At 37.6% G+C, this 26,417-nt stretch overlaps 1 protein-coding gene across 10 annotated transcripts in view; it reads left to right on the top strand.

Moving 5' to 3' along the window:
* The window catches only part of LOC118277936 (trithorax group protein osa), an 82,481-nt gene that overhangs the window by 1,585 nt on the left and 54,479 nt on the right, over positions 1-26,417 (top strand). For all 10 annotated transcript variants that reach the window (XM_035596963.2, XM_035596962.2, XM_035596960.2 and 7 more), the window contains exons 2-3: positions 16,488-16,646; positions 25,193-25,351. In XM_035596963.2, coding sequence (XP_035452856.1) covers positions 16,488-16,646; positions 25,193-25,351 — 318 coding nt within the window. The remainder of the gene's footprint in view (positions 1-16,487; positions 16,647-25,192; positions 25,352-26,417) is intronic.

The raw sequence follows: 26,417 nt of genomic DNA, 5'->3' as shown, positions 1-26,417 counted from the left end.
TCAAAAGTTCAAGATCATGGTCGTAATAATCCTATAACTCTTTTATTGATCTAGGAGTGTGAATCATTATGAGTAGATAATGGGTTTTCTTTCTCAAGCAAAGAAATATTATTATTTTGAAATTCTTAAATGCAAGGCATTATTGTTTCTGCTTCCTGACATCTATAGGATAGGTATTCAATCTATGTAGAACTGAAAACTAAGTACTAAGTAATTATTACTGGAAATGCTTATTCTTTTAAACCAATATAGAGTTATTGCCACTTTAAAATCATGGAGTCATCATTCAACATCATGCTGCAAGCCGGGGTTTCCACATAACATGCAGCATTGCGAATTTTATTAATTAAAGACTATACCATGCAGAATAATGAATATTAACAGATATGGATGTAGTTTATGTGCTTCCGGAAGGTGCATAAAACCGGAAAGACCATAGAATCTGATGATTTCATAGTCTCCGCCTATGCAGGCTTCAAATGTTCCCAAGAAACTCTGTGAATCAACTATAGAGTTTTTTTGTTGAATCAGATTTTTACGATCTGAGTGTTCATTCAAAATTTCAGGAATTTTTAGGAAAAACAAAACATGAAGCTAGTTTAGATCTATCAGTTACATATATTAAAGAAAGAAAGAAAGAAAGAATTATTACATTATTACAGAAAGCACCAGTTGTTCGCTATACCATCTTGCAGAACAGTCAGTAGAGCTAAGTCTCCGTTACCGCGCACTATGAAACTTTTAAACCGATTCCTGGATTCAAAGCCAGAGTGTGACGTGTTTTCGAGTGAAAGAAGATTATTTTTGTCGGAATGTTTGAAGTTTTGCGAAAGAGATGGATGAATGAATATTTAATAATTAATATTTATATTAATTTTCTGAATTTTATATTTTTAAATTTTTGTAAGGTGTTGAATAGTGTTATTGGCTTGTACCGTTCTATTCAAATAAATAAATAAATATTGGCAGAACAATGTATCCTATAATTCTTAGCTATATTGTGAGTTAGTCATTAATTGGCCATAGTAATAACCATAAACATGACAATCCATTGATTGTTCTGATTTTTCTTTTAGTGTTGGGTTAATAAACTATTTTTCATTGATATTCTTGGTAAATTTTTCTTAATGAGGTTAATCACCAATTTCTAGTCCAGTTCCAACCAGTCAAACAAGTTCAATCGTAGCTTTTGAGTTAATTCTTTTCAGTGTTTTAGTTTTTTTTACAGTTATCAAAGACGAATCTCATACAATCTATATTGTCATCCACAAACTAATACTGTCTACTGTTTGACTATGGGGAATGGGCATCTTCTGCATTATCTCCTAATTTATTAATTCAGATTCTACAAATGATTATTATAGATGGTTAAAGAAAAGATTCTACCAATCAAAAATATACATAAAAAATAAAATGTAAAGTACCTATTTAACTTGATTCTTATTCTTGATTGTAAAAATTAAGGGAACATAATATACCAAAGAGAAAAAAAAATGAAAATTCTTTATTACTAGAAAAGATGTTGTTTTCTTGTATTTTATTGATCTTGACATAGTTGTATAGGCTTTGATTGTATTAAGTGGGAAAGATTACTGAAAAGTTAACACACTATGCACAAGTTTCTTAGATCCCGAAGCAAGAACTTGTATCCCTTTCTTTTTTCAAACTAGGTGGCCTTTCCTCTTCAATAAATTTCGTGATTCCTGTAAGAACTACAATACAAAATAAGTTATCGAGAAAATACCTACAATTACAAATTTACTCTCCAAAAATATCATATCTTCTATGTCATACAATCTTCTTTATTAAACTTAATTATTAATGAAAAGTTTTAACCAACATCTAGGTTCCATTTTCCTATTTTGTTTAGAGTACAAACTTTTTGATATATTTGAATTGTCATGGAAGTTTTGCATAATGTTAAAATGCCAGAACATCCAAAAACCCCAAAATGTTGTAAATCTCTAATAGATACCTACATGTGAGAGAGTGATCACTCGATACAAATAGACTGGCTCGATCAGCGTGATTCCACAACCTCATAGAAAACTGGTGTAAACAACTTTTGCGTCATTTGATGAGATTACCAAAACCAAATAGATCTCCGCCCCCTTCATCGCCAATCCTCAAAAGGTTGGCAACACACTTGTAACTACTCTAATGTTGAAGGTATCCATGGATGGTGTATTGCTTATCATCCAGTGATCAGTATTCTAATCAGTACCTAAACCGATTTAGGTACACTGAAAAAAAAGTTAAAAATCTATCAAAGAATCTTGATAGACTGGAGTAGCTTGAAAAGCCGATATTAATAGTATCTAAGTACTTATACTTATGTACATGCAAAATCATCCAAATTGTGATTCACTAACTTTTGGAAGTAGCTTCCAGAACAAGAACTTTAAAATTTTGCTGATAAGTCAATAAATGTTTCAAAATTTCGGTAATATGCCAAAGGGCGCATTTTTTAAGAGTAGGCAAATAATATTTTTGTTAATTTCGGTCACTAGTGGTCACAAACAGGACTGATGTGATAAGGTATGGATTTGATGAACACGCGTAATGGCTATTATGGATTTAGATTTTCGGATTCTGACGAAGAAGCGTAAAAGGTTACCGGGGCTCCAGCTCAAAGCAGGAGAAGGAATGGGGTGGTTTTTAGTCAGTAAGAGTCTGAGATTCCCTCTCACCTCACGCAAGGCGGGAGAAGACATTGGATCACTTTCTCCCAACAACAAAAAAATATTTTCGGATTCCAAGAAATAAAAACCTGTATTTCGTTTTTAACCGCCAAACCATCGGATCTGGTTTTCATTAGAACATTTGTGGCAGTCATTAACAATGGCTTTTCTTTTTCAAGTTTGATAACGGGTTTAATAAGGAATATCGCCACTAAGATGGGCTATGAAGGTTAGATTCCAAGTGCTGTACTTTACCTGATTGGGAATAGACTATGGCCCAAAAGACTACAAGCAAAAATTAGGATGTGAGAGAGCCCTGTCTCAATACAAATGGGTTGGTTCGACCGGAGTGATAACATGGCCTCGCCGTGTGAGGTGACTGGAATCTCAGAACCTCTGCTCCCATATGGTCGCAAGTACACTTGTCGTGTAGCACCTTCGGAGTTGCAGGTGACCATTGGCGCCACCAATAGCTTCCCATCAAGTCATGCGTCTCTGACGGATGTCACCTCTGCCTACCGCCCAGGAGAAATTTGATTCATTATGTTGTTTTCTGGTTTTACAAGTTTTTAATTATGGGTTTTTTTAAAAAACAAAAGCACTATCGACTGTAATCCCCATACTTAAAGATGGTACAACTTGTTGGTACCTAATACATACACAAATAGAAAAAAAAAAACAATAAATAAAGTACACGATAGCACTAAAAGGTTTCAACTTTCGAGAAAAGTCAGGAAATTCGCGTTTGGGCTTATCGAAGATGGCTACACGCACGATATAAATTGTATCGCAAATCCATGCCGTATCGGTTTATGTACTGAATCGGGATCTCAATCGAAGGACTGCCTTATGTTCGGTGTACGGTAAACGCGTCAGAATAGCGTAAAAAGATCTAGTTTTCACAATAATTTATTTGAAACTTAACCTACAAAAGATAAAGAAGACCAAATGGTCCAAAACCTTCAACTTGACGGAACACCAAAAGACCAATAGTCTAAATTATTGTATTCAGGTTTTTAATTAACTGCCCTTTAGACTTCTAGCCTTCCTCCACGTGCACGGCACATGATCTCGCTGGTATAACCACGTGGATCATCGATTGCGCACGCGACTTTTTTTGCGAAACGAACATGGTCTACAGACTTGTTGACTCAAGCCTATTTTTGCCTTGTCGCTAACTGCTTCTATTACTTAAGTATGAGTTGGACTTACTTACAGAAAATATTGTATAGTAGAACACATTATTTTTAATATTTTTGTTGATTCGGAACGTTTACGTACTTATACCCGTGTAACGTATTACTATAAAAAGTATACAAATATCATTCTGGTTCTATAACAACCTCGTTACAGGCAGATGGACGTCCGGATAGACAGATGCCTAATGGAACTTACGTAACTTTTATCCTTTAACTTAGCTCACGAAGATCCGTAATAAGATCTGTATAAACACAATAAACTACTTATGTAATTGTTATCTTTTTTACACTGGACTTAAAAATAGGCTCCTGTGTACGAATTTATTGTTTTATTGTTTGTTTCACTGACTGGTGTCGCTTAGTCATAGTTGCACCACTCTTCGGCCAGAACTGCACCACCATGTACATCTCCATTTCTTGAATTGAATTTAGAACCGAACTACGAACGACGTGAACTTTATGCTGCCTAGTAACTGCAAGCTATTGAACTTTATGGCTGAGTTTGTCAACACTCACATGAGTGTGATCTTGGGCGTCTTGTACATAAAGTAGCTGCCTTTTAGGACTTGCTGGACGCTGCGAGCATATTAGGTTATGTTCTGCCAGTGCAATTGCGCATTGATCTGTTTGTAAGACGAGATTAGATGGTATGAATTTCCTAGGTGCTTTTTCACAAGATTTGTGCTAAGCTACTTTGGATACATTTGGCTTCCACCAATCATATTCATTGGTACTCATAGCTCTAGTGGAAACGGGTTCAACTAAGATATATTTTTTATATGGAAAGATGCGTGCTATGGATGGCTTCCCTACTATTGATGCATCGCATACTTGAGCTGCACATCTTCCTCGCACAGCTACTTTGCGGCGGTGCATCTTCGTAGCATAGCTACATAGCACATCTCTGGTTGAAAAGCACTTCTAATAATGTTAAGGATTTTTATGTTTGACACGCTTACTACCGATCTGTTACATTTCTGTGTAGCAAAAAAGGTTACAAACAATAATCAGACTAACATTATTTCCGTTAAAGTGGAACACAAAGGCAAGCGATCCACTGCCTGTTGGCGTCAGCAGCGTGTCGGTTGTCAGACGCAAAAAGGAAAAAAGTACGTAGGAATAACAAAGCGGGCCCGCCGCTGTTAGATATAAAAACGAAAGCGCACAGCGATAGTGAAAGTTTGATGTGTAGGCAAATATTACTCGGCTCCAGGAGGAGATTTGCGCGTTTGCCTCTCGGTTCAAAAACACGCTAAAGGGTAGTGAAACGCGAGGCTTCGCCGCCGATCCACTGCCGCTCCCCCTACATACATTATGTAGAAGCAAGGCACCGGGACGTGTGTTTGACGGAATCAACGTGAATGGAACTTGACGTGTGACACGTGTATCTATCTGGCTTAGCGTGAAATTTGAAAGGCTTTTGCTTTTCTCTATCAGCTACATTCGCTTCCACTTTTCCATTCTTTTTGTGCAAAAAATTGTGACTGAACATTTTGCTCGTAAATTGATAGCTTGATTACAGATTTCTAAGTAGATAGAATTTTGGAAATGACAAGTAGACAAATAATTTTACTCGTTTTTAGTCGTTGTCACGTATTTTTTGTTTGCTCACCCATAGGAACGACACTTGCAACGGTTAAGTTCGATTTTAACTTAACTGATGAAAATTGTACGTACAATAGAAAACTTTTTGCGCGTTTATAGTGTTTGAACTTCTGTTGGGTACAACTTTGTGTACTGTTGGGTACACTTACTAAGTATACTAGATTCAGCATATTAACTTTTATATACTGAAAGTTTACTGCTTTTTCACACACATTCTCAAAGATAAATTCGAATTAATATTTCATAGAATCCTACAACAACGTCAAGTGTCTTTTGGAAACTCAGTTAGACTGCAATTGACAGCATCGAAATGGTATTGTCAGCCAATTAGATTCATTTGATGCTCTTCGAATTTATGATTGATGTGTTATGGCAATGCACAAGAGCGAAGAGAAGCAGTGTTACCCGTCAAATGTAGCACATGCTATAACGTAGTGTTGTTTGTGGTATTTCACAACCGGCGGCTATAAAACAATGCATCGAGCACGTGCCTGTTTACACTTTCGAGTTCACATTCAAGGTCGTACGCATTTGTAAGGATGTACCCGTGTAGGCTGGCCATTGAACAAATACCGGTTACGTAACAATGTCCCACTTCCCACGATATGCACGTTCTTCCGTCCGTCACGGCCTTTTACAATTAGACGATTTATTATTTATGGACGTGTTGCATTGCCTACTTTGCGCCAGACGTCACTTTGTATCGTATCGATTTCTGGTAACTTCGACTGTTTTTGTTCCTATGGGTAGTCATACTAGCTTTGAATGTTACTTAAAGTTTCAGATACATAACTCTACGACAAGTTGAAGATATGAAGTATTGCAAACTTGAGGAGATCTCGTTGTTTTTACTGTAAGATCTCCTAGTTCATTGAGAACTTAACGCCATACATTGAATCACTGACGGGTATTGTCAACGAAATCGCTATGACGTTACGCTGATTATTTATGAATGGCTCAAATAGGCAAGCATTGTGGAATTAGTCATTTATCTCGGCATGTTGTTTACCCACAATCGTGTTAGATAGTTGTCGATAAGGAGACACGTGGTTGCGGGGTCGACGACCCGACATACTCGTGCTCGCCGACAGCTTGGTAATAATAATAAAATGTTTCCGTGCGACTGGTTCAAGGGCGAGCCGCTGATATCGGCGCTCGCTATATTTAGATTTAGCTGTGTGTGATGTGGCTATGTGTGTGTTGTCTACATACACAATTGTCTTGCATCTGGTATCCTTCGATGTGTTCGCTTTTGTCTATGCATCATCTGTTTCTACATTGGAGATATTCTTACTTGTTAGTTACACACATACTTACATTGTCTCAATCGAAGCAATATTTGGTTCCTTCGGATGTATAGTAAGTGCTTATGTATGTATTATCTTATATTCACAGACCAATAGGCACAGTAGTAGAGGAAATTGCAATTTCAGTTTTGGATATAAATGTCGGTATTGCGTAAAGGATGTAGGTTTTTCAACTGCCATCTCCAAGCCGCCTGCCAAGCATGCAGACTACGCGGACCTGCGGACTGGCTAGCGGAGTTCCGTCTCGAAACGCAGGAGTAGGAACAGGGTGGTTTTTAGTCAGTAAGAGTCTGACACTCCCGTTCGCCTCGCCCAAGGCGCAAGAAGTCATTGGATGATTTCCACCCTTAAAAAAGCATGCAGGCAAACGTCTTGTCCTACTATGTTGAGACGTCTACAGCCCGGTAGTACACTGTTTCGATTGTGGATGATGATTGCTTGAAGGGTCAATCAATTTTTATTGTTTTAGATCGGCCTAGTCAGATTGCAGTGTTTAATTTAATTATATTTAACCCATTTATAAAAAATAAATACATATTTACTGCAAATGCAAAATATACAATTTTGGTGAATGACGAAATAAATGGCTATGGAATCTCTGTAGCTCAACTGTTACGCAGTAGCTAACTCTTGTTTGTTTAGGTGGTTATAAAAATTGCATGGCTGAAACTGCACTAATTAATGAAATTGTATTACTCATAATCGAAAATCAAACCCAAACAATAACAGTTTTCTGGTTCAAATATGTTATCAATTACCTAATGGTCGTATCTATTCTCTCGTATTTAGGGCAATACATGGCGGTTCTGTGCGTAGTTGCAGCCCGAGTAAATTTCGCTCTCACTTTCGTATCGCAATAGCGGCGGTGTGTACATGAAAACGAGATGAATGGGCCGACGGAGACCGTTCATTCTGAGTCCGTGATGTGGATTTCGTAAAATCAATGCGAGCCGTCTCGGACCCGCGTGCCTTTCGATAATCGTGTCATTGTGCTGTGCTTGGATAATGGGTACGACCTCGATCGTCTACCGCATAGGGTCAACGTACGCTTAACTGCCATCTATTAAAATTTCACTTAGCATGTGCCAATTTTGATTCAAACAACGAGCTGCAATGACCTTCACATAATGTTTAAATTGTATTGTTTATCGATGTTGTGCGCCGATGTTTTGTCTTGATCGAGTCATCAGTCGATGCCGTTTGGCAACACTTATTTCTGATTGAAAGAATGCTTGGGCTATGAATGAAACTAAAGATAAAATTTGTCAAGCCTGCGTCGCACCTGAGAGTGGTGGCGCAACAACTTGCACCTTACTCCGCGACGTATCGGCAACAAAAACGTCAGCCGTCACGCGGCTTGCATTCATTCATACAATATGTTGAATGTTGTAATGGGGTCGTTAAACCGTGGTGACGTCACGTAATTGCCAGCTCCCTTCGCCGGTCGCCGGTTGAAATCAAAACGTCGGATTAATAACAAGGGAGGTCTGTGTAGGTCAAGCACATTATCACTTCGGTTTGTGTGCGTGACAACCAGAGTGACGTGCTCTCTAATTACTGGAACTGTAGATTAGCAAGACAGACATATTCATTGTGATTCTAGTGTAATCAACGTTAATTAATTTCGCGTCTACTGAAATTGTATTTGCAAATGGGTTACGTTAAACTACAACTACAGCGCCAAACAATTCACCGTGAAACAGTTTAAAGATCTACGAATTTCGTTCCCACAAAACAGTTTTACGAGCAAAATTTTATAAACCAAACGTAAGCCAACATTAATGATGCAAACAATGTTACGTAACATCGATAAATGTGTATACTTGTTCGTATGTGAAAGGGGCCATTGCCAAGGACTGAGTCTGAGCGCAGCCGGAAAGGTAAATGACTTCCATACCTATACATCTATAGTGTATTCATGTATGTTTAGATACAACACGCGACGTATGTAAAAAGATTATGGCCAGGATTCATGTTTATTACGAGTGCCATTATCAAACAACGTTATGCCGATTTAGAAGTCTATAAAAAGATGTTATTGTTCTACTTTTTATGTTTATTGTTTTTGAAGTTAAAGTAAGCGCGTTCTTTAGGAACTGAGAGCGATAAACTTTGACGATATCATACAACGTAAAAGTAAAACAGTTACTAAAAACGTTTTTACAACTGAGAACTGCAAGTATCCGTACACTTATTTTTTTTTGTTTGTTCTAAAGATCTGCATATTTGGAAACCGTGATTCACTTTCGTCTTGTATAACAAAACATTGTTAGTTGTCAATATACAGAATTCTTAATCTGTTAGCAGACGTCTATTAATCGATGATATACTTTTTTAAATTTATTAAAACTCCATTTCGTCCTAAATGTCAACCTAATTAAATTCAGAAAGATGCCTTATCCACATCGAAGTGGTATTTTCTTAATCTGATGTGTCAGTACTTTCGTAAAGCGGGGCACGTGCCTATACATTGTAGTATGTATTAAAAGGTCACGACCGCCACTCTTATGTACCTACTCTAGATACTATGTACCTAAAGGGAGTTCTTTATTGAGCCGTCTTGGGAGGGAAAGGGGTCCCCTTATTAGGTCAGTAACACTTGTGATCGTTTGTTTACATTCCTAATTATATCAATGTAGGTAAATGTTTAACGTAACTTTTAAGTGTTCCTATTATTTGGTATTGCTGTTTGGAGTTTTGGTGCGAACTTTAGTGAAACGACAATGGCTATTTGAAATTGTCACTTTCAAGTTATTCGAAACGTAGCTGTGAGAATGAGATATCTTTTTAATGTTTCTTGATTACAAAAGTTAGTGCCTCTATGTGTACGAAACTACACACTTGAAATTCATCCTAAACAAAGGGCGCGCTACAGATCTCTCCCCAGGCCACACGCGAGAAGTAGTTGCGGGTTGCAGTGGGACGGATCAAATATGTTAAGTCCACAATAGCATTTCTTGTGGTGCATGTAAATGTTTACTTGTCTAAGATCGCGGTGCAGGCCACCTGTTGCCCAACCGCCGTGGCACCTAGTTAGTTACCGCGAGCTTGACATTCACGGGGGCTCGTGACGGCGCGGACCGAAATAACTTGCCGTAACCGACCGCATAACACGACGTAATGCTCTTTCTATTTATAGAGTCTTATAATTAAATACAGACATTCGTATTTGCCTTCCGCTAGTCGGTGACGACAGAGTCGCCGACGCAAACGTGCGCGTTATCGTCCGCTTTAACCGCTGAAACAAGAACTTACTTGTTTACCATTTTATTTACACTTATTTTAACCTTGTAAAGGAAACTGCTGCCAAGTCGAGTATGAGATAATGTAATAAAATTGTGTAATGACATGACGCATTTCATAATCATAAAACAGTGATGAGCAATGTTGTAGGACTCAGTTCAGCTTACACATATGATCGAAGTACTTTTTGCGTACGCCTAACTTTTGTCTAGACGAATCAATCGGAAAGGTAAAACTGCTATCAAACTAACTGTAAACCTACCAGTGTTGAGATACCTGCAACTTTTATTCAAGGCACGTGTGGTCGGAAGTAGAAACAGATGATTCGATGAATACGGTTTACGTGCCATTGTTGATACTCGACACGTATAAAAAGTGAACCGGTCAGTGAGCCTTTATCGTTCCTCACAGGAGCACGACGAAGATAATAATAATAACGGTAACAGTGAAACTCATTCATTTTCTTTTTCTGTTAACAATATAGTTATGGTTTGGCTTTTTTGTGTGGGTACGCAAAGGGATAGCCCGACGGCGTTTAATATGTAAAGGAAGGCAAGGTTACACGCACACATCTGCGTTGTGTCTGTGTAAGCAAGATGCGCTTGTAGTGGAGGGAATCCCCAACTTTTTACAAACACAATCAAAGTTATGTAATGTTTGCTCGTATCCGTCCGCGCACGCTGCCACTGCTGTTTGTACGAATGCCAATGTTATACATTACAGGCCTCTTGTATATTAGTCATAGGTCATTAACATCGGTGTTAAACGGTGTTTACTTTTTATACATAATAATATTGTTTCCTTGAGCTGTTTTAACAATTTGATTCACTATATGTTGACGTATTCTATTATGAAACTGTGTCGTCACGTGTCCATATTGTAAGAAGGTAACTAACTGACGTATAATTGTTACGAGTAATGGCAATATGGCTTGTGTAAGTGACAGCGTTTAAAATCGACAGCAGTGGAATTCTGCTTAAACCATAGGAGAAAAGAATAAAGCAAAATATTGCAAAAATGTTACTCAACAATTCAGTTAGACCAGAAGATATAATTGAGATTTAAAGAGTTGGAGAAAGACCATTAAACATAAATTAACTCGTCTTAAATATCAAAAACAAAACTAGTAATGATTCGAATACAGAATATGGGAAAGAAACAAAATTTGCCGCTCATACAATAAGAACAAAACCAAATAAAAACCTACGAAAGGAAAAACAGAAAAAAGAATGAATGGTTTGAACTGGTTTACTATTTCTCATTTAATACAATTCTTATTAACTGTTCGATTTGTTGCCAATTTCAACTCGGAACTCTGAACCTACATTAATTTTGGAAACATGAATTAGGAAAGAAAAGACATAGAGATTTGTTAAGTAAGAGTCTTGGGTGCACTGAAACCCAAAACGTGAACGAACAAACCGATACTATAAGAAATAAAATCACGAATATGTAATTCTTATCTTTCACTACCAAAAAAAGTAGGGAAAACATGAACGAACGAATTTTGAAACGCAAAACACAAAATGGCTCTCACACCAAACAACTTTCCACATGTGTAATCACCAAGTTGCACGTCCACGGGCTATTAAAGCCCTTCACCTGCATTCCCCACGCAAGCCATTGTGGAACACGAAATAAACACCTTTCGGAATAAAAAAAAAACCGGCCAAGTGCGAGTCGGACTCGCCCATGAAGGGTTCCGTAACAGCAAGTAGATGACATACTATAAAAGTTGTAAAATAACTTGGTTTTACATAGTGTTTGTATGGACGACAAAGTTATATTTGCGGTTTTTGAAAATGTTTAATTTCTCAAAAACTAATAATGATATCTCGTTCAAACCAATTTTCGTTGTTAGTTTCCATTGAAATCTACAGCATATATTTTTTTCAGTTTTCTCACTCTCTTATTTTAAAAGTTAGAGGGGGGGGACACTCATTTTTCTACTTTGGAAGCGTCTAACTTTCAAACGATTGATTTTGACAAAAAATGGTTTTAGGAACATGTCTTTTTTAAAAACCTATCTATAGACACCCATCACGGCTATGTAAGCCAAAAAAATTTTTTTGAATCAGTTCCATGTATGGAGTGCCCCCCTTTAATTTTTTAATTTATAATTTTTTATTCAAAATTCGAATAGCGGTTACCGAAATACATCATCCTACAAAGTTTCAACTATGTAGGCCCAACAGTTTCGGAAATAAATGGGTGTGACATACGGACGGACAGACAGACAGACATGACGATAAGGGTTCCGTTTTTTGCCATTTGGCTACGGAACCCTAAAAATCGGCAACAGTCTTGTTCGGACTGCTTTTTGGATAAACACCATTAAAAATCTGTGAAAACCAAAGATCTACTTACCTAGATATTTTGAAACTAAACTTCTCATAACTTTGAACTTTAATTACATCAGCATTTCAAATCTATTCTCAATCAATTTTACTTTCTTACAAAATGATTCAATCATAACCATTTCAAATTGCTACCGGAGATTAGTTCCTATGACTCGATATTTCTTTGATAGAATCTGTAGGCGTTTGAATCGGAGAGCTTTGGCTTGTACATAACTGAATGGCAAAAGCTATTTTCAGAGAATCGCGTAAGCCGTTAAATATTGCTATAAATTCTTCAAGATATTTATAGTTCGTTACTTTGACATCTGGCTAATACTTTAGTTACCTAGTCTACTAATAGTACGTTCACTTTGTCAATTAGTCATAAATTGAAAGTATACTGACCGGCTCGGTATTGACCAACCCATCTTATTCTGTTGATGATGATGAAGTCCACGTGCACATCTATAATACAGATGGATTATTTTGAGTGGATTTTACAAATTTTCAAGATTCAATCTAAACGGTAGTTCATCTTATTTGTTATATTTTCTCTGGTTTAGTAACTTGAGAATAACTTAAAATAAGACTACTCATCAGTAACTTCAATACCTGATAACCATTTATTACTCCATGGCTATATCCGAAAGTTGTCAAAATTCTGCTTCGTTTACTATTTGGAGTTCAGCAGCCATTTTATCACAAGTTTGTTGTTTTCATCTTCAAATTAATTCAATTTCGTATGTTTGTTGTAAGACCTTTTAAATCGAATGAGTGTAAGTCTCTACACTAACATTGCCACTCAATGTTTTAAAATGCACCGAACAACCTTTTATGGCTGAAATTCAACTTCCCGCGACCGTATCCGTGGGAAGTTGAAATTTTCACGTCGCGCGAATGCAGTCGGTTTAGTTATTTCCAGGAAAAAATCAAGCGGTTACATAAATTCTATGAAAACAGAGCAGTGAACTAGTGGTTGCCTTGTTTTTAGTTATTGTATAATAACAATGACTGAGTAATTCATTATGTGTTCTAAGGTTAATGTTTAGGCCGGTGGTAATGACATAATAGCGATGCAAGTGGGTGAGTGCGGTCGTGTCGACGAGCTGGATTGGAATCCGGTCACATTCCTAACGGCACTGCACACTTGCACTGTCGCATTTGATGCACTTCGCGCGCTCCGCAATATCTACCATATTATCTCATTAAATTATGCCAATTAACTTGGTACACCGCATTTCGCACCACGCTGTCTCATACTAACTACTCGCCGGTAGAACTAGTCCTATGTTTAGATAGTCTCGTTTACCCAGTTACGGGAGTTTGAATTTAAAGTACCTGAATATTTATGACTGTTTAACCTACTAAGATCGCTATTTTAGATACTCACGAGCGCCTGTTAATAACAACGATTAGAATTTATCAAACAGTGTGTATTTATTTACGCATTTATTGCAAACATCAGTGCACACGTGGTATCTATTGACATCAACATTCCTTATTCGTTAAAAGGTGTTTAACATTTTAGTCACAAGGCGAAACAGCTGAGCTTACTACAGAAAGCGTTATTTAAATCATTGTATTTCTTAGAACTGATGTAAGTACCTAGTTTATTTTTCGCGATCGCGTATTCATACAAACGTATAATTCATATCTGCTTTATCATAACGTTCTCATAAGACTAGGTAATTCTTAAAAGTTGAATTACCTACTTCATAGCTTAAAAAACGTTTAATAGTCTCAATTAACTGAAATATGAAAAATTTATAAAACTAATTTCAGTTAAAACGATAATAAACTAAGCTTATAACCAAACTAGGCCGCGTACTTACTTATAACAAGATCAAATAACTCGCGAATTTCTATCCTAATTTTAAAATAAACTTCTCTCGTAGCATTTCAATTTATTGTTTATTTACTCAGTACGTACTCGGAAGCTACCTATATTTCATTCTCGAAACAGTTTCCACTGCTCGAATGCTTTCCAAGCTGCTTGCGAAAATGAAATACCTTTTACGTTACGTTTCGTTGTGGTTTACGTTTAGACTCTCGTATTTTCAACCCGCAACCTTAACGATTACAGAGCGGTTTTGTCTGTTTTGCTTTTCTGACTTGCGGTATTCAGTGATCCCTCGAGACTACAAAAACCTTTCATATCTCTAAATGAACTTTTCACGAGATCCACGAAGGCTTTTAAGGCATTGGGTCACCGAGATTTTGTTCGGGTTTCACTTATTGCATTATTGCGTATATAGGACAGGCTTCCCCTGTCATCTTCTAAAGGACGTGGTCTACTTGTAACCCTATTTCCTCAATATTGTTTCTGTATATTAATAGTAACTTGTATACTTATTATTGAGTTCTCATTATGTGGACATATGAAAACAAATAGAATAGGTGCGTGAAGAGGGCGGTGCGCGGGCTGCGCACCTACCCGCGGGTCAATTACTGCATAAATCAATACGGATGTCGCCCTATGCGGTGGCTCTTTGTTCCAGCCGACTGGAGATACGAGGCCCGTCTCGGCGGCTCCAGTTCTGTCCGGAAAACTCGCTGAGGTATCGCGGGGTCGGATGATTACTTATTAACGTAGGTGGAGGCTGGCTGGCGCGGGCGGGCCGCTGCGAGCTCGTCGTGCGATCGATGCCGAGGCGGCCAATGGCGCGCCGCCGCCCCCCGACGCCCGTACTCTGCGCAACCCTCACCACACCCCGCGCACGTCGCACCCCGGCATACCGCCCCCATAAATCATTGAATCCGCCATAAAATACCCCAATGTTCGTAAAAATGTAACTCTAATTGGCGAACACAAGTCTCATATCTCCTAGTCAAACTACATCCGGAAGCCTTCAGGACAAGGCCTTAGTTTGGAGACGTAAAACATTGATCAAAGAGTAATACAGATCCGCTCGCCCGCTCGTTTGCCTCGTCGGAGCGGGGCTCGTACGAATAATTGAATTTCCATCATAGAACAAAATGAGAGCTGAAAACTGAAGCGGGCGACTTTGTTGGCACAGCGAATTATTTCGGACGTCAATTATTTAGTCACGGTATCTGTCTGAAAATTGATATTACAGTAAAAGCGCATTAATTTTACGGACATATTAGGAGAGGCTTTCGACAAAAAGGGTTTTATTAAACCCAGCACATATGTGATGAGTCTTTTATGACGCTCTCCGTAATGAAGTAGGGAATTAATAAAATTGTTATGTTTTTAACAAACGCTCGAAAGGGAGACCTAAAAAAGTGATTTCTGTTTATTACGTCGGAATGGATTTATTTACATTATTGTTTATGTTTTTATCATTGATCAAATAACATTGTTTGAATTAGTTCACGTTTTGATATCGCTGATAAACCGGCGACTGTAAATATCACTAAAATCAAATGGAATCAATTATGATTTACGTATTGCATAATTTGTTTTGCAAACGTAATTATGTTTTTAAAGCGCGCAACGAATCGTAGCGTATTAGATATACATACCAAATCTGTTGTAATACTAATCTGTTATCATGTAGTTTAGGAATTATGAATGGGTAGGCGCAAAAATAAATTTCAGTACTTTATCTAGCTTATTTAATGTGTATATTTCGATGTTTGAATTATTGAAATCTCTAAAGATTAAACCGATTATTTCTGATTTAGTTTTGAATGTCTGGAATTCATCTCGTTTGTTGGGTTCATAACATTGTTCTAAAGTTAGGAGAAAAGATGCGTAGGGTAATAGGGTATGTGATTCTGTGGTACTTTGTAAACTCGACAACAAATGATCCTTGTCTATTCATATTAAGTACGTCGTTTTGTGTGGGCAATATTTGTACGTTCATCGTACATTACCAATCATAATTATTTTTACGATGTTACTATTTTCTGTTTCGATGTTGATAGAAATCGGTGTCTATTCTTCTTCCTGCTCTTGCTTTGATCTCAAACACTTGAAATCAGCACAATATTTTTGTATTCTTCTCCATCAGACGTCATCCCATGACAAACTTATTAATTTTTCATGTTTTTTATCAAATTATTGTACTATGTAAGCCAAAAAATATGTTACAATCAATGTTTAAGTCTTTCAGAACTGTATTTAAAATGGTCAACTCTTTGTTTCAGCCGCCTCGGGGCTACGGTGGGCCACCTTACGCAGGTGCCCCGGGCGGTCCTCAACAACCCCCGGGTGCATATGGCCCACCTGGATCGTACCCACAGAGGTACCCACCGCCAGGACCCCCAGGAGCACCTAACTCACGACCGCCTTTCTCACCACACCAGGTTTGTAACTATACTTTTTAGTCTTTCTAATTAATATCGAATGGTAATAGTAACATTATAACGGGGAACCCTCATATTGCATTTATTTTTTGGCGAACAACCTCTAAGAGAAATGTAAGATTTTTACCACTCTTATCACCAATATTGGGACCTACATATCAACGGTCACCGGATTCGCTAAAAAGACCATCTATTGTGCAATAACTGTTATGGTATCCCTGGGGGTCTACATCATTCCTAGTCTGGAATCCTTGGTTCTTACAATCTTAATGGTTTTGAGCTGGATTCATCTTCCACCAGAAGACGTCCACTGATACAAAAGACTTCCCCTTAGTCTGCCACGCCTAACAACAGTAACCGGTTTTCGCAAAAATGACTTAGCTTTTATAGGGTCCGAAATAGCAATGGTCGAATAAGGGGCTTTACAAATGTTCGTCACTTAAGATATACAGGTGTTTTAGAGAAACTAGTTAGTCGACTTCTCCACCTTTGAGCAAGTACGTATAATATTATTAACATATCGAGCATTCATATGATAGATAATATGCAAATTAAAGATAACAAAGTAGTACGTTTTCTGATAACTTTAATAAATTAACATGATAATTATTTGTGTGACTAATAACTCAGAACATTTTGAAAAAGTTTATTGTATGTTTTAGTTAATATACAATATTGAATGCTAATATTAATACGGACAAACAAACTTTTTCTACCATCTTTAAATACTAAATTTCTTCTATTTTATCCCATATTGTAAGCCCAATTTTTTATTGATGTTGCTTAAAAATGCTTGGACACTATATGTTCAAACATAACCTATTGATTTATAGCAGGACAACGTCCTGTGTTTAGATATCTAAATACATATTTTGATGTATAGTATACTATGTCAAGGGTTAATGCCCTGGACGCAGTTCGGTCTTGCATAGCGTCTTAGCATAAACCTTCATGCATCAATATCTATATTCCATAGCAAGTCAATTTGTGCTATGTATTGATTTAGTTAATCCCTTCGCAAACCCGACCCATTATAACGTTAGTACCTACTTGTGATTACATTTGACCTAATGTTTGTTTTGTTTACTCATGTTAGACAACAAAAACAAACGTGTAATTTAACATAATTGTTACAGTTCCCCAAAAACCCTGTTTGGAACTGGAACTAAAGTTTTTGGACAGTTCAATTTATCTTCGCTGTTCGTTTGTACAACTGTAAATGTTTTTCAAACGTTTCATACAATGCTTTTTCGTTGGTGCAAAGAGATTTACATGTTTGGACATTGTTATTGAAAAAAGTGAAATATGCACATGAAAGACGGTGACTACTTTGATACAAACAAAAATTACTATTTCATTCATCATCAAAATGCCATCTGCTTTTCGAAATTCTGTTCTCAAGAGTGTCCCCTCTTCGAAATATTCTTTTGACAACAAAACGAGAGATAAATTTTAAGCTGCACACAGTGAGCATTTACAGAACTATTCACGAGTGCACGCTGCCATAAGCTTGAGAGTATCTCTATTTGAAAGGCATGATATGTGAAAATAGCACCTCGCAATATACACTGAATGCAAATTTTGCTAGAAGCTTTTAGTTTCAAATAAACTACCTAATACGTTTACATTTAAAACTGTAACGTACAGGTATTCATTTCAAGTTTTTTCACTGAGTTTGATCGTTACAGGAAATATGTAACTTTAAAAGTATCCTAGTAGTTAGCCTACACCAGTGGAGAGGTAAAGGCATATTACAGCTTTAACGATAGCCATATCCGGTGGCTACCCTGTCGAGCACAAAGCTATTAAGGAACCTGTTTATTTAATAGATTTTTGCATCCTACGCGGAAAAGGTTTTAGTTTTTTCTTTAATCAAAAACAAATCTCTAAAACATGTATGTTTAAGACAGTATGTATTATTTAAAAGTGCAAAATCTTTCAAAGTTTTGCCTTGCTCAATGAATTGCAATTTCCACTTGCAAAAGCTTTTAGGAAAGAAGTTATCTATCTGTAAACGATTCTGACGATGTCGTCTTCTTAGAAATATGTTTATGCTTGGTTGTTGGAGGATTCATATTCGAGTCCGAAACTAGAGAGCCGACTCGAACGTTTCTCAGAATCGTTGAGCCGGCGGCGGCGCGTCGGAGCCTCATCCACTCACGTGAACATAAACGTTCTATCATACTTAAGTCGTCTTCGTAGGAACACGACTCTAAAAGCCATAGGCGTAAGTTCTAAGTTAGCTTGAAGGCTCAAGATACGCTCGAATGACGTAAGCCGCTCCGCGAGCTCGCTGACGTAAGCTCGTTGTGCAACGGAGCCAGAGGTACGTTTGAAGCAGGGCTCTTGGAGGGAACTCATGTAGAAATCGATGTTAAGAAATGATTCTACTACGAACAAGGCTGTTTTCAAAACATATGTAAATAATACGTAAAAGAGGTAAAATTGTCTCATAGTCCAGGACATCTTATGTGTAGAACCTTGACATACCCTAAAAATAAATAACAGAACATCTAGCGCTTGTTTATCTTCGCACATTCATGTATTTGCATTAGTAGCAACATTTCTTGTTGCTACAGGATTTTAAATTTGTTATTTTTCTTATTTAATACGAGTATATTGACTTATAAAAGCCTGCATTTTTTTTTTTCAAATTTTATAAGTATCGTGTCCAATTTACGTAGTAACCGAAAGATAGCATGATAGTAAATCACTCAAGCAATAACTTGCCTTTGATGAGCAACACACATCAAAGATTGTAATCTAAGCTTACTTCATTCATGAAATTGAAGGACGATTTAATGAATTGGTTTTAGGGAGAAGAAAATGTTTTTTATTGAATCTCCTTTCATATCTTACATCAAAATTAGTTACATTTCTTGTCAGTTTAGCCGTGGGGGGTGACGATTTAGTAGGGTAGAATACATAACTGTAATCACCCTTGATCTTCCTATGGGTTTTGCAAGAGACGATTAAGGACTAATAGAACAGTTTATATTTTAATGTCCGTCGTATAGATTAATTTACAACTTTAGTCGCTTATTTTTAGATTAAATACTTTCGACGATATTGATTTCAAATAACGTGTGACATCACGATTTATAGTGATGTAGCTAGCTCCCAAACTTAAATTTAATTCGTTTTATCTAGCTATTGTGTTCTTATACATATAATAAAATAAAGAATACGTGTCTGATATATTTTTAAATTAATTAACTAACGGACTAAATAGATTTTTATTTTTCACATCTTGTCGATTACCCTATTAACACCGACAGAACAGTAGTTTTCCGGCAAACTTGAACCTTTTAAACTATGATTTCTAAGTTACCTGTCAATCGAGAAAATTATTACCTCTCATGTAGAGAACGCCCACAGGCCAGCTTTGGACATGTGCCTTATCTTGTTGACAGGGCGACTATCATTCAACTTATTAGTTATAAGTTTAGTTAATTAATTGTCTCTATAGTTAATTATGACAGACTAACTGACAAACCCACAAACATTAGTATTCACTTCTCTCTTCTTTTATTTATTTAAAACTTTAATCCAAAACTGTGAAATCACTGTAATCTAAACCAATGTGATATTTAAACTAATAGCTATTCGAATTTTCTTATATTCCTAATTATATCAACTGTACCTGAATAAACTTGAAATGTAATCCCTGAATAACTAGACGACTCAGAAATCAGTACACCGGTAAAATAAACGTCTAAACATTATAGTCCACTAATTAGCGCATTGTTTTTAATTGTGACAAGACACTTAGCGATGCGTTAACGTCCTCATTAAATATAATTGTGCTAGAATAGGTTTATCGTAGACTTATTATAGAAATTATCTAAATTTAGACTAATTAATTTTCTTACTACCTAAGCAATTTCGTTATTTGTTACTAGGAATGGAAATACTTTACAGAATTCGAATACACTTTTGTTGGTCTGCGTTTACCGTCCGACGGCCGACGGCAAACTACTGCTACCGGATTCAGGTGTTTGGTCAGGATCAGGATATTATAAAATTGAAAATTTAGAACACTGTCATTCTCTTAAGAGGCAGATTGATATTATAGTGCATACTGCCTGCACCGACCTTTGATAAGGTATATCTGTCCCTTGTAAAAAACTCAGGAAATGGCATGTCTATTGTCATTTAATGGATCCATTTTAAAGCACTATTACTACACTAGCACTACGTAAAGTCGGACCCTTAAAAAAATGTTTTTTCACTTCATAATTGTAGTGCAAGACCATTTTTGCCATTTTGCCATACATTATTTTTATTTCTTCTCATACATAAATACCTACTTCTATTCCATTACTCTGCAAACAAGTTTCACTGGTATAACATTGAAGAAGAAATTAATATATAATCTAAGTAAGATAATCGAACATAAACAAAGCCGAATGACAGCTAAACAAAAAGAAATCTCCAAACAGACTAAGTTCATAAAAACTTTACGACTTGCTATCGGATGGTCATATATTTTTGTCCGCCTTTTATTATTATGTCAAAGATCTAAAGCACTAAACTGCCATAGATAGATACATAAAACTTAAGCCCTAAAAGAAATAGCGATACAGTGTCGAATAACCAAGAAATAGAGATCTTCGTATGTTATTCTGAACCACCAGCAAAATTTTGTATGCCTACGCCTGTCTCTAAGTTCTCAGTAGACCTAAATATTTGATGACTTTTCGAAAAGTGGCAAGTTGCGCTTTGCAAGATCAGTCTTACTGAGTTTAGGTTTGCTCAAAGTGATGTCACAATGTTTCCCAGAGACTATAAGATGTATAGGTAGGTAGGTTGTTTCTTGAGTGCGAGTATTGCGGGCTTGGAGATACGGGCCGCATCCGGGTGCAATGAATGCGACGACGGTTTCAAGGGCGCGCCTCAGGTGATGACGTACGCGCACCCCTACCGCCCCCAACTCGACTCCCGCGGGTGTTCCGGCACCCACCTAATAATGCACGTCTACGCCCTGTCTACCGCGTCCGCACTCGTTGCAACCTTGAGTGCTCTCGGGGACACCCCTGTTCGCACCTAAGGGTGAGGCCTTTAAAAAACCCGACAACCGCAACACAAATGGACCGACCCAACAAGACTCCCCATAAAACTTCAGCATCACAAAAAAGTGTCCGTTCAAAAGATTATCTTATTTTGTTCCATAAATTACAGCTCATCGATTTTGAAATTGGGTGATACCAGGACCGGACCGGGGCCGTCACGCCCTCGATCCTGACGTAGTGTTGCTACAATTAGACTGTGTAGTTAATATCACGTTGATAGGTCTCTAATTATCATAATAATAGTGGAGGTGCACGGGTGGGGTGGCGGCCCCGTCAGCTGAGCGAAAACGAAAGTAAACAGAACTCGGTCAAAGGGTTTGTACTCACCTACCCGCAATATTTATGTGGGTACGGGGGGTGTACCCCACACCCGATCCAGTCACCCTCCTTTGATGGATTGGTTGGCGACTGGCGCGGATGTTCGACTGAAACTCAGCCAAACTCAGTTGCTAAGCATTAGTCCCGATTTCCTGCTATGTTCTGTTCGGCAAACTTTTACCGCGAAATTATTATTCAGTGAAAGTTCTAACAATTCTTTGTATTTTGTTTTGGACGCAGACAACCTACCACCCGACCCACCCTCGCCTTCGAAACTTACTATGTACACTGACGAATTGTTCGAATTGACAACGAAGCCGTTTATTTTGGATACGCTTTTAAATAAATCTGCTTTGATTTATACAGATTGCTTAGGGTTCGTTTCACTGTCCGGTGTCATTAAGGCTGTCTGTCCAATGTTATTACGTACTTCACAAACTTGCTACGTACCTATAGTCAGGGTGACGCTAATGGGAATGACAATGGCTCGTACCGTATTGCCAGGTATTGAATAGGTTTCGGCTTTGCCGGTAAATGAACGCAGCATATCCAATTACACAGTAGCGAGGCGGTCCTTTAGTCGGAGCCCATTATGCCAGAGCCACGTTAAGCTGATTATAACATGGCTATTTTGAATCAAACTTCAAGCGTATGCGTACCTAAAATAGACTTACAATAAATGCAGCCCACGCGAACCTTTTCAGTGGCAACAAAACCTAGTTACCAGGCTTAAAATAATTCCCATAATACAAACTAATCGATTCTGAAACTTGTTTGGCACTACAATTACAATGTCACACGCGCTATAATTACAAACATATTGTTTCGTTATCAAGAACAATAACACGTAACAGGAGGCCGTGAACTGTTGACGTCACGATTATTATTCAATTATCGCCAGCCGGTAGGGGGAAACATAAAAAGTGAATGACTCCTCTTGACCTGGATTAGTAAATATCAGGCCAACCTTATCTGCAGCCTTGAAACGTGACGCGGAAACTGGCTGCCGAGTGAAAGCATTGTGAGACTGACTGATGCAATAAATGTCTGCATTGTCAGCAAGATCTATGTCGAGGGCGGGCGACTCGACTGTGTTATCTCGGAATGGGATTGGTTTATTCTATTACCTTTATTTCATTTGTATTGGAATTCTAGAAATAATATAAGTATTATAGGTATAGTGTACCGGACGCCAATAAGGACCAAAAAGATAAGTCATGATTGTTGGCCAAAAAAGCCAAGCAAGTCATGTAATTGAGAATAAATTGGATACTAGTCGCAATCTAACGAATTACTTGTCCAATAAAACCTGAACGATGTTTTTACGACGTTATTGCATTGCATGTTTCCCTGCGAAACGTTCAATTAATTGAACAACGTGTGCATTGCATCAAAACCCGGGGCACAACTAGAAACAGCCAACAATACCGTCGGTACGACCAATCATGTTACGTCACTCGATAGTAGAGCTCTTTCGTGCTGGTTTATTATACATACAGACATATTTACATAGGCACTAGTAGGCGTAGATGCGTTGCGGTGCACTCGTTTGCAAGTAAACGGGTGTGCATAATGGATGCACGGTCAAGGCCGTTCGTGGTCGCCGACCCTGCTCTTGCACGTGCCCGTTGCTTTATACCAACTATGTATTTAATGTGCATGTGTGTGTGAGCATCATTAATAGTTATACTATCGTGGTGAACTTGTCGTTTATGACGCTTACCGAAACCCGTTTTGTAACAATAATTTGCTCTACTTCACAGAGTAGTATCACTATTCAGATTTGATTAATAAGTAAATGGATGAGAAAGAATCAATAACAAATGACATTAAGTTTACCCTGAAAAGATATGTAACTATTATGTATTGTGACGAAAGTGTGACGTTCAAGATATACGAAGAAAATCCCTTCTTATAGAAGGCGAATGTTCCATAATATTTACGATGAATTCGTCTAAAACTTATCTTTGCCAGACGGACGACAATACCATTAGCATAATACCTTAAAGCTCGAATGTCTCGAAGAACCCGAATAAGTGTATAACAAAAAGGTTGGTAATTAGAGTGAGCGTGCTCGCGATTCTGAGTCACGGCCAAGGACACGAGAGCTTTGTCGGCTGTGATTAATTGAGTGTTCCCATTTCAATTGCGGCTCGATTCATTATTACAACACCGGTTACATTTTACACGAACCCTAAGCAATGAAAGTTTTATGCGGTGACAAATGCTGGCGGATTTAATCTTTCTGTCAATTTAGATTTTCGTTTTCTTTGATGGCTTCTGTCGTCTGGCAGAGTATTTGTAAGAAGTGTGAACACAAGTGTCATGTTGTATTACGTAGACAGTAGGTAGAGGTAGGTAGACCCTTACTATTCCATTAATGGTAATCTAAATTTCTACGAAAGGTACTTGTGGCCATGGAAGTAATACTTCTTAATACTCATGAATGGATTACATAAATATCGTATTCTGTGAATTCACACACACCAATTATAAACATCTATTAGCTATGTTTGTATCTACCGAAATAACTTCAAATGTTATTCAGGGTAATTTAGAAATTCTTCTCTATAGGAAAACATAAGAACTTAAAGCATATAATGCTTTTAACATAAACACAACAAAACATCTCGAAAAACATAACAGTTGTCCATGTTCAAGAATCTGCAAGATCCATTCATCTTCTTCAGACGAATTTACGCCACGCACACGAGGGGCGATAAACTCTCAATGTTTTACGATCTTGTACGGAAGCAAAGGGGTCAAAGTCATCATTATATCAGCCGGAACACTTCATGAATTTTCCGGTTCTCCCAATCTCTTATATTGAACGTTTGTTCAGTGTAGAAGCTATAGCCCTTTTGAACTTGAGCTCTATTGTCGACAACTTGAATAACTTCTAGCAATTTCCTTATTACTCTTCCAGTTGGAAACATCTTTATTAATAAAATTAGACTTGAGATAACATGTTTTTGATGCTTCGTTTAACATGAAAACAAAATGATAAAATATTTCATCATATTATTTGCAAATTCATTCCAAATCTCTTACCATTACTGGAAGGTGTAATGGTTTTATGTCGATTTTAAAGTATTTCAGTGTTTTGATTGATCTTGTCAAGTCTAGTTTGATATTAAAAGCTATTGTTTTGTGCAGGGCTATGAGCGAGGCGGTTCCCCTCAGCCACCAACGCAGCCACCGGGTGCGCCTAGCCCAGGCGCAGGGCAAAGCGCGCCCGGTGCCATGTCGCCAACTCAGGATACGCAGCACCCGCCCCATATGCCGCCGCATGGGGCTCAACCACCGCCACACCAGGTAAACTATCTATACCATATCAAGAAAATAATTATCTACTTTATAAAACAGTGAATGACAGAACTTAATGCCTTCAAGATTCAAGAAGTTAAGATTAAGCTCTATCGATGTAGATCTTGCCAAGTTAGGCGATGGTTCCCCTGTCGGAAGTAACTAAGCCTAAGTCCGAAAGTCTCTTCGTAAACGACGACTTCGTCTAAGAAAAAAAAAAGTGCCGCAATCACAATAATGGACAAATGCTTTTGACGTAGTAGTAAATGTAATATATTGACAGGTAGATAAGGCCGGCGCCGTCCAGTCCACCTGCTATGATTGTGTAAATAATCCTTTTGTTGTGTTTTACGACCTTGGGGTAGCCCTAAACCGGAACCCAGCTGACAGGTGATATCTACTATTGAAACCGAGTCACCCCAGAGATTTGAGAGTATTGCATAATAGACAAAAAAAAACAATACTTTGTATATTTTCGGGGACAGATTATCCTTGAAGTTTGAAACGACCTGCTCCAGTAAACGGAGGTTTATAATGCTAACTTTGTTTTAGAGTAGGTCAACCCTTTTGTTCAATGTTAGCCTTCCAAACGTCACCAAAACGTAATTGAAATTAATGCTCTTATCTAATTCGTCTACTACAAATGCCTATTAGTATATCTTTTTACAATTGTTTATCGAAATCTTTATATTTCTCCTATATCAGTTATATTAAGTACCAGATTTGGTTAATTATACTCAAATCTTATTTCGGAAACATTACTTTTGCCGTGTTGTCCTCTTCGCTGACAGTGAAAAACTGGTTTTGTCGGAAGCGAAGTCGTCTTTTATATCCGGTAATCACATAGCGGAGTGCGGAAACATTAAACTGTTGTAAAATAACCACGTCGGAGACTGCTTATCTTATGAGTTAAAACAGGTTTGAGGCTGCTTTTCCACCAGAGATGTGCTTTGCTACGTAGCTGTGGATACGTTTGGCTTCCACCAATCATATTCATTGATACACATAGCACTGGTGGAAACGGACTCAGCTAAGCTAAGTGTTTTTACCAGACTGCTCCAGAAGGAGGGTTATG

Source organism: Spodoptera frugiperda, chromosome 18 (genome assembly GCF_023101765.2).
Source record: "Spodoptera frugiperda isolate SF20-4 chromosome 18, AGI-APGP_CSIRO_Sfru_2.0, whole genome shotgun sequence".
In the NCBI taxonomy this organism is placed as follows: Eukaryota; Metazoa; Arthropoda; class Insecta; order Lepidoptera; family Noctuidae; genus Spodoptera; species Spodoptera frugiperda.
Note: the sequence above shows the minus strand (reverse complement) of the source record. Positions and strands in the feature narration are given on the sequence as shown.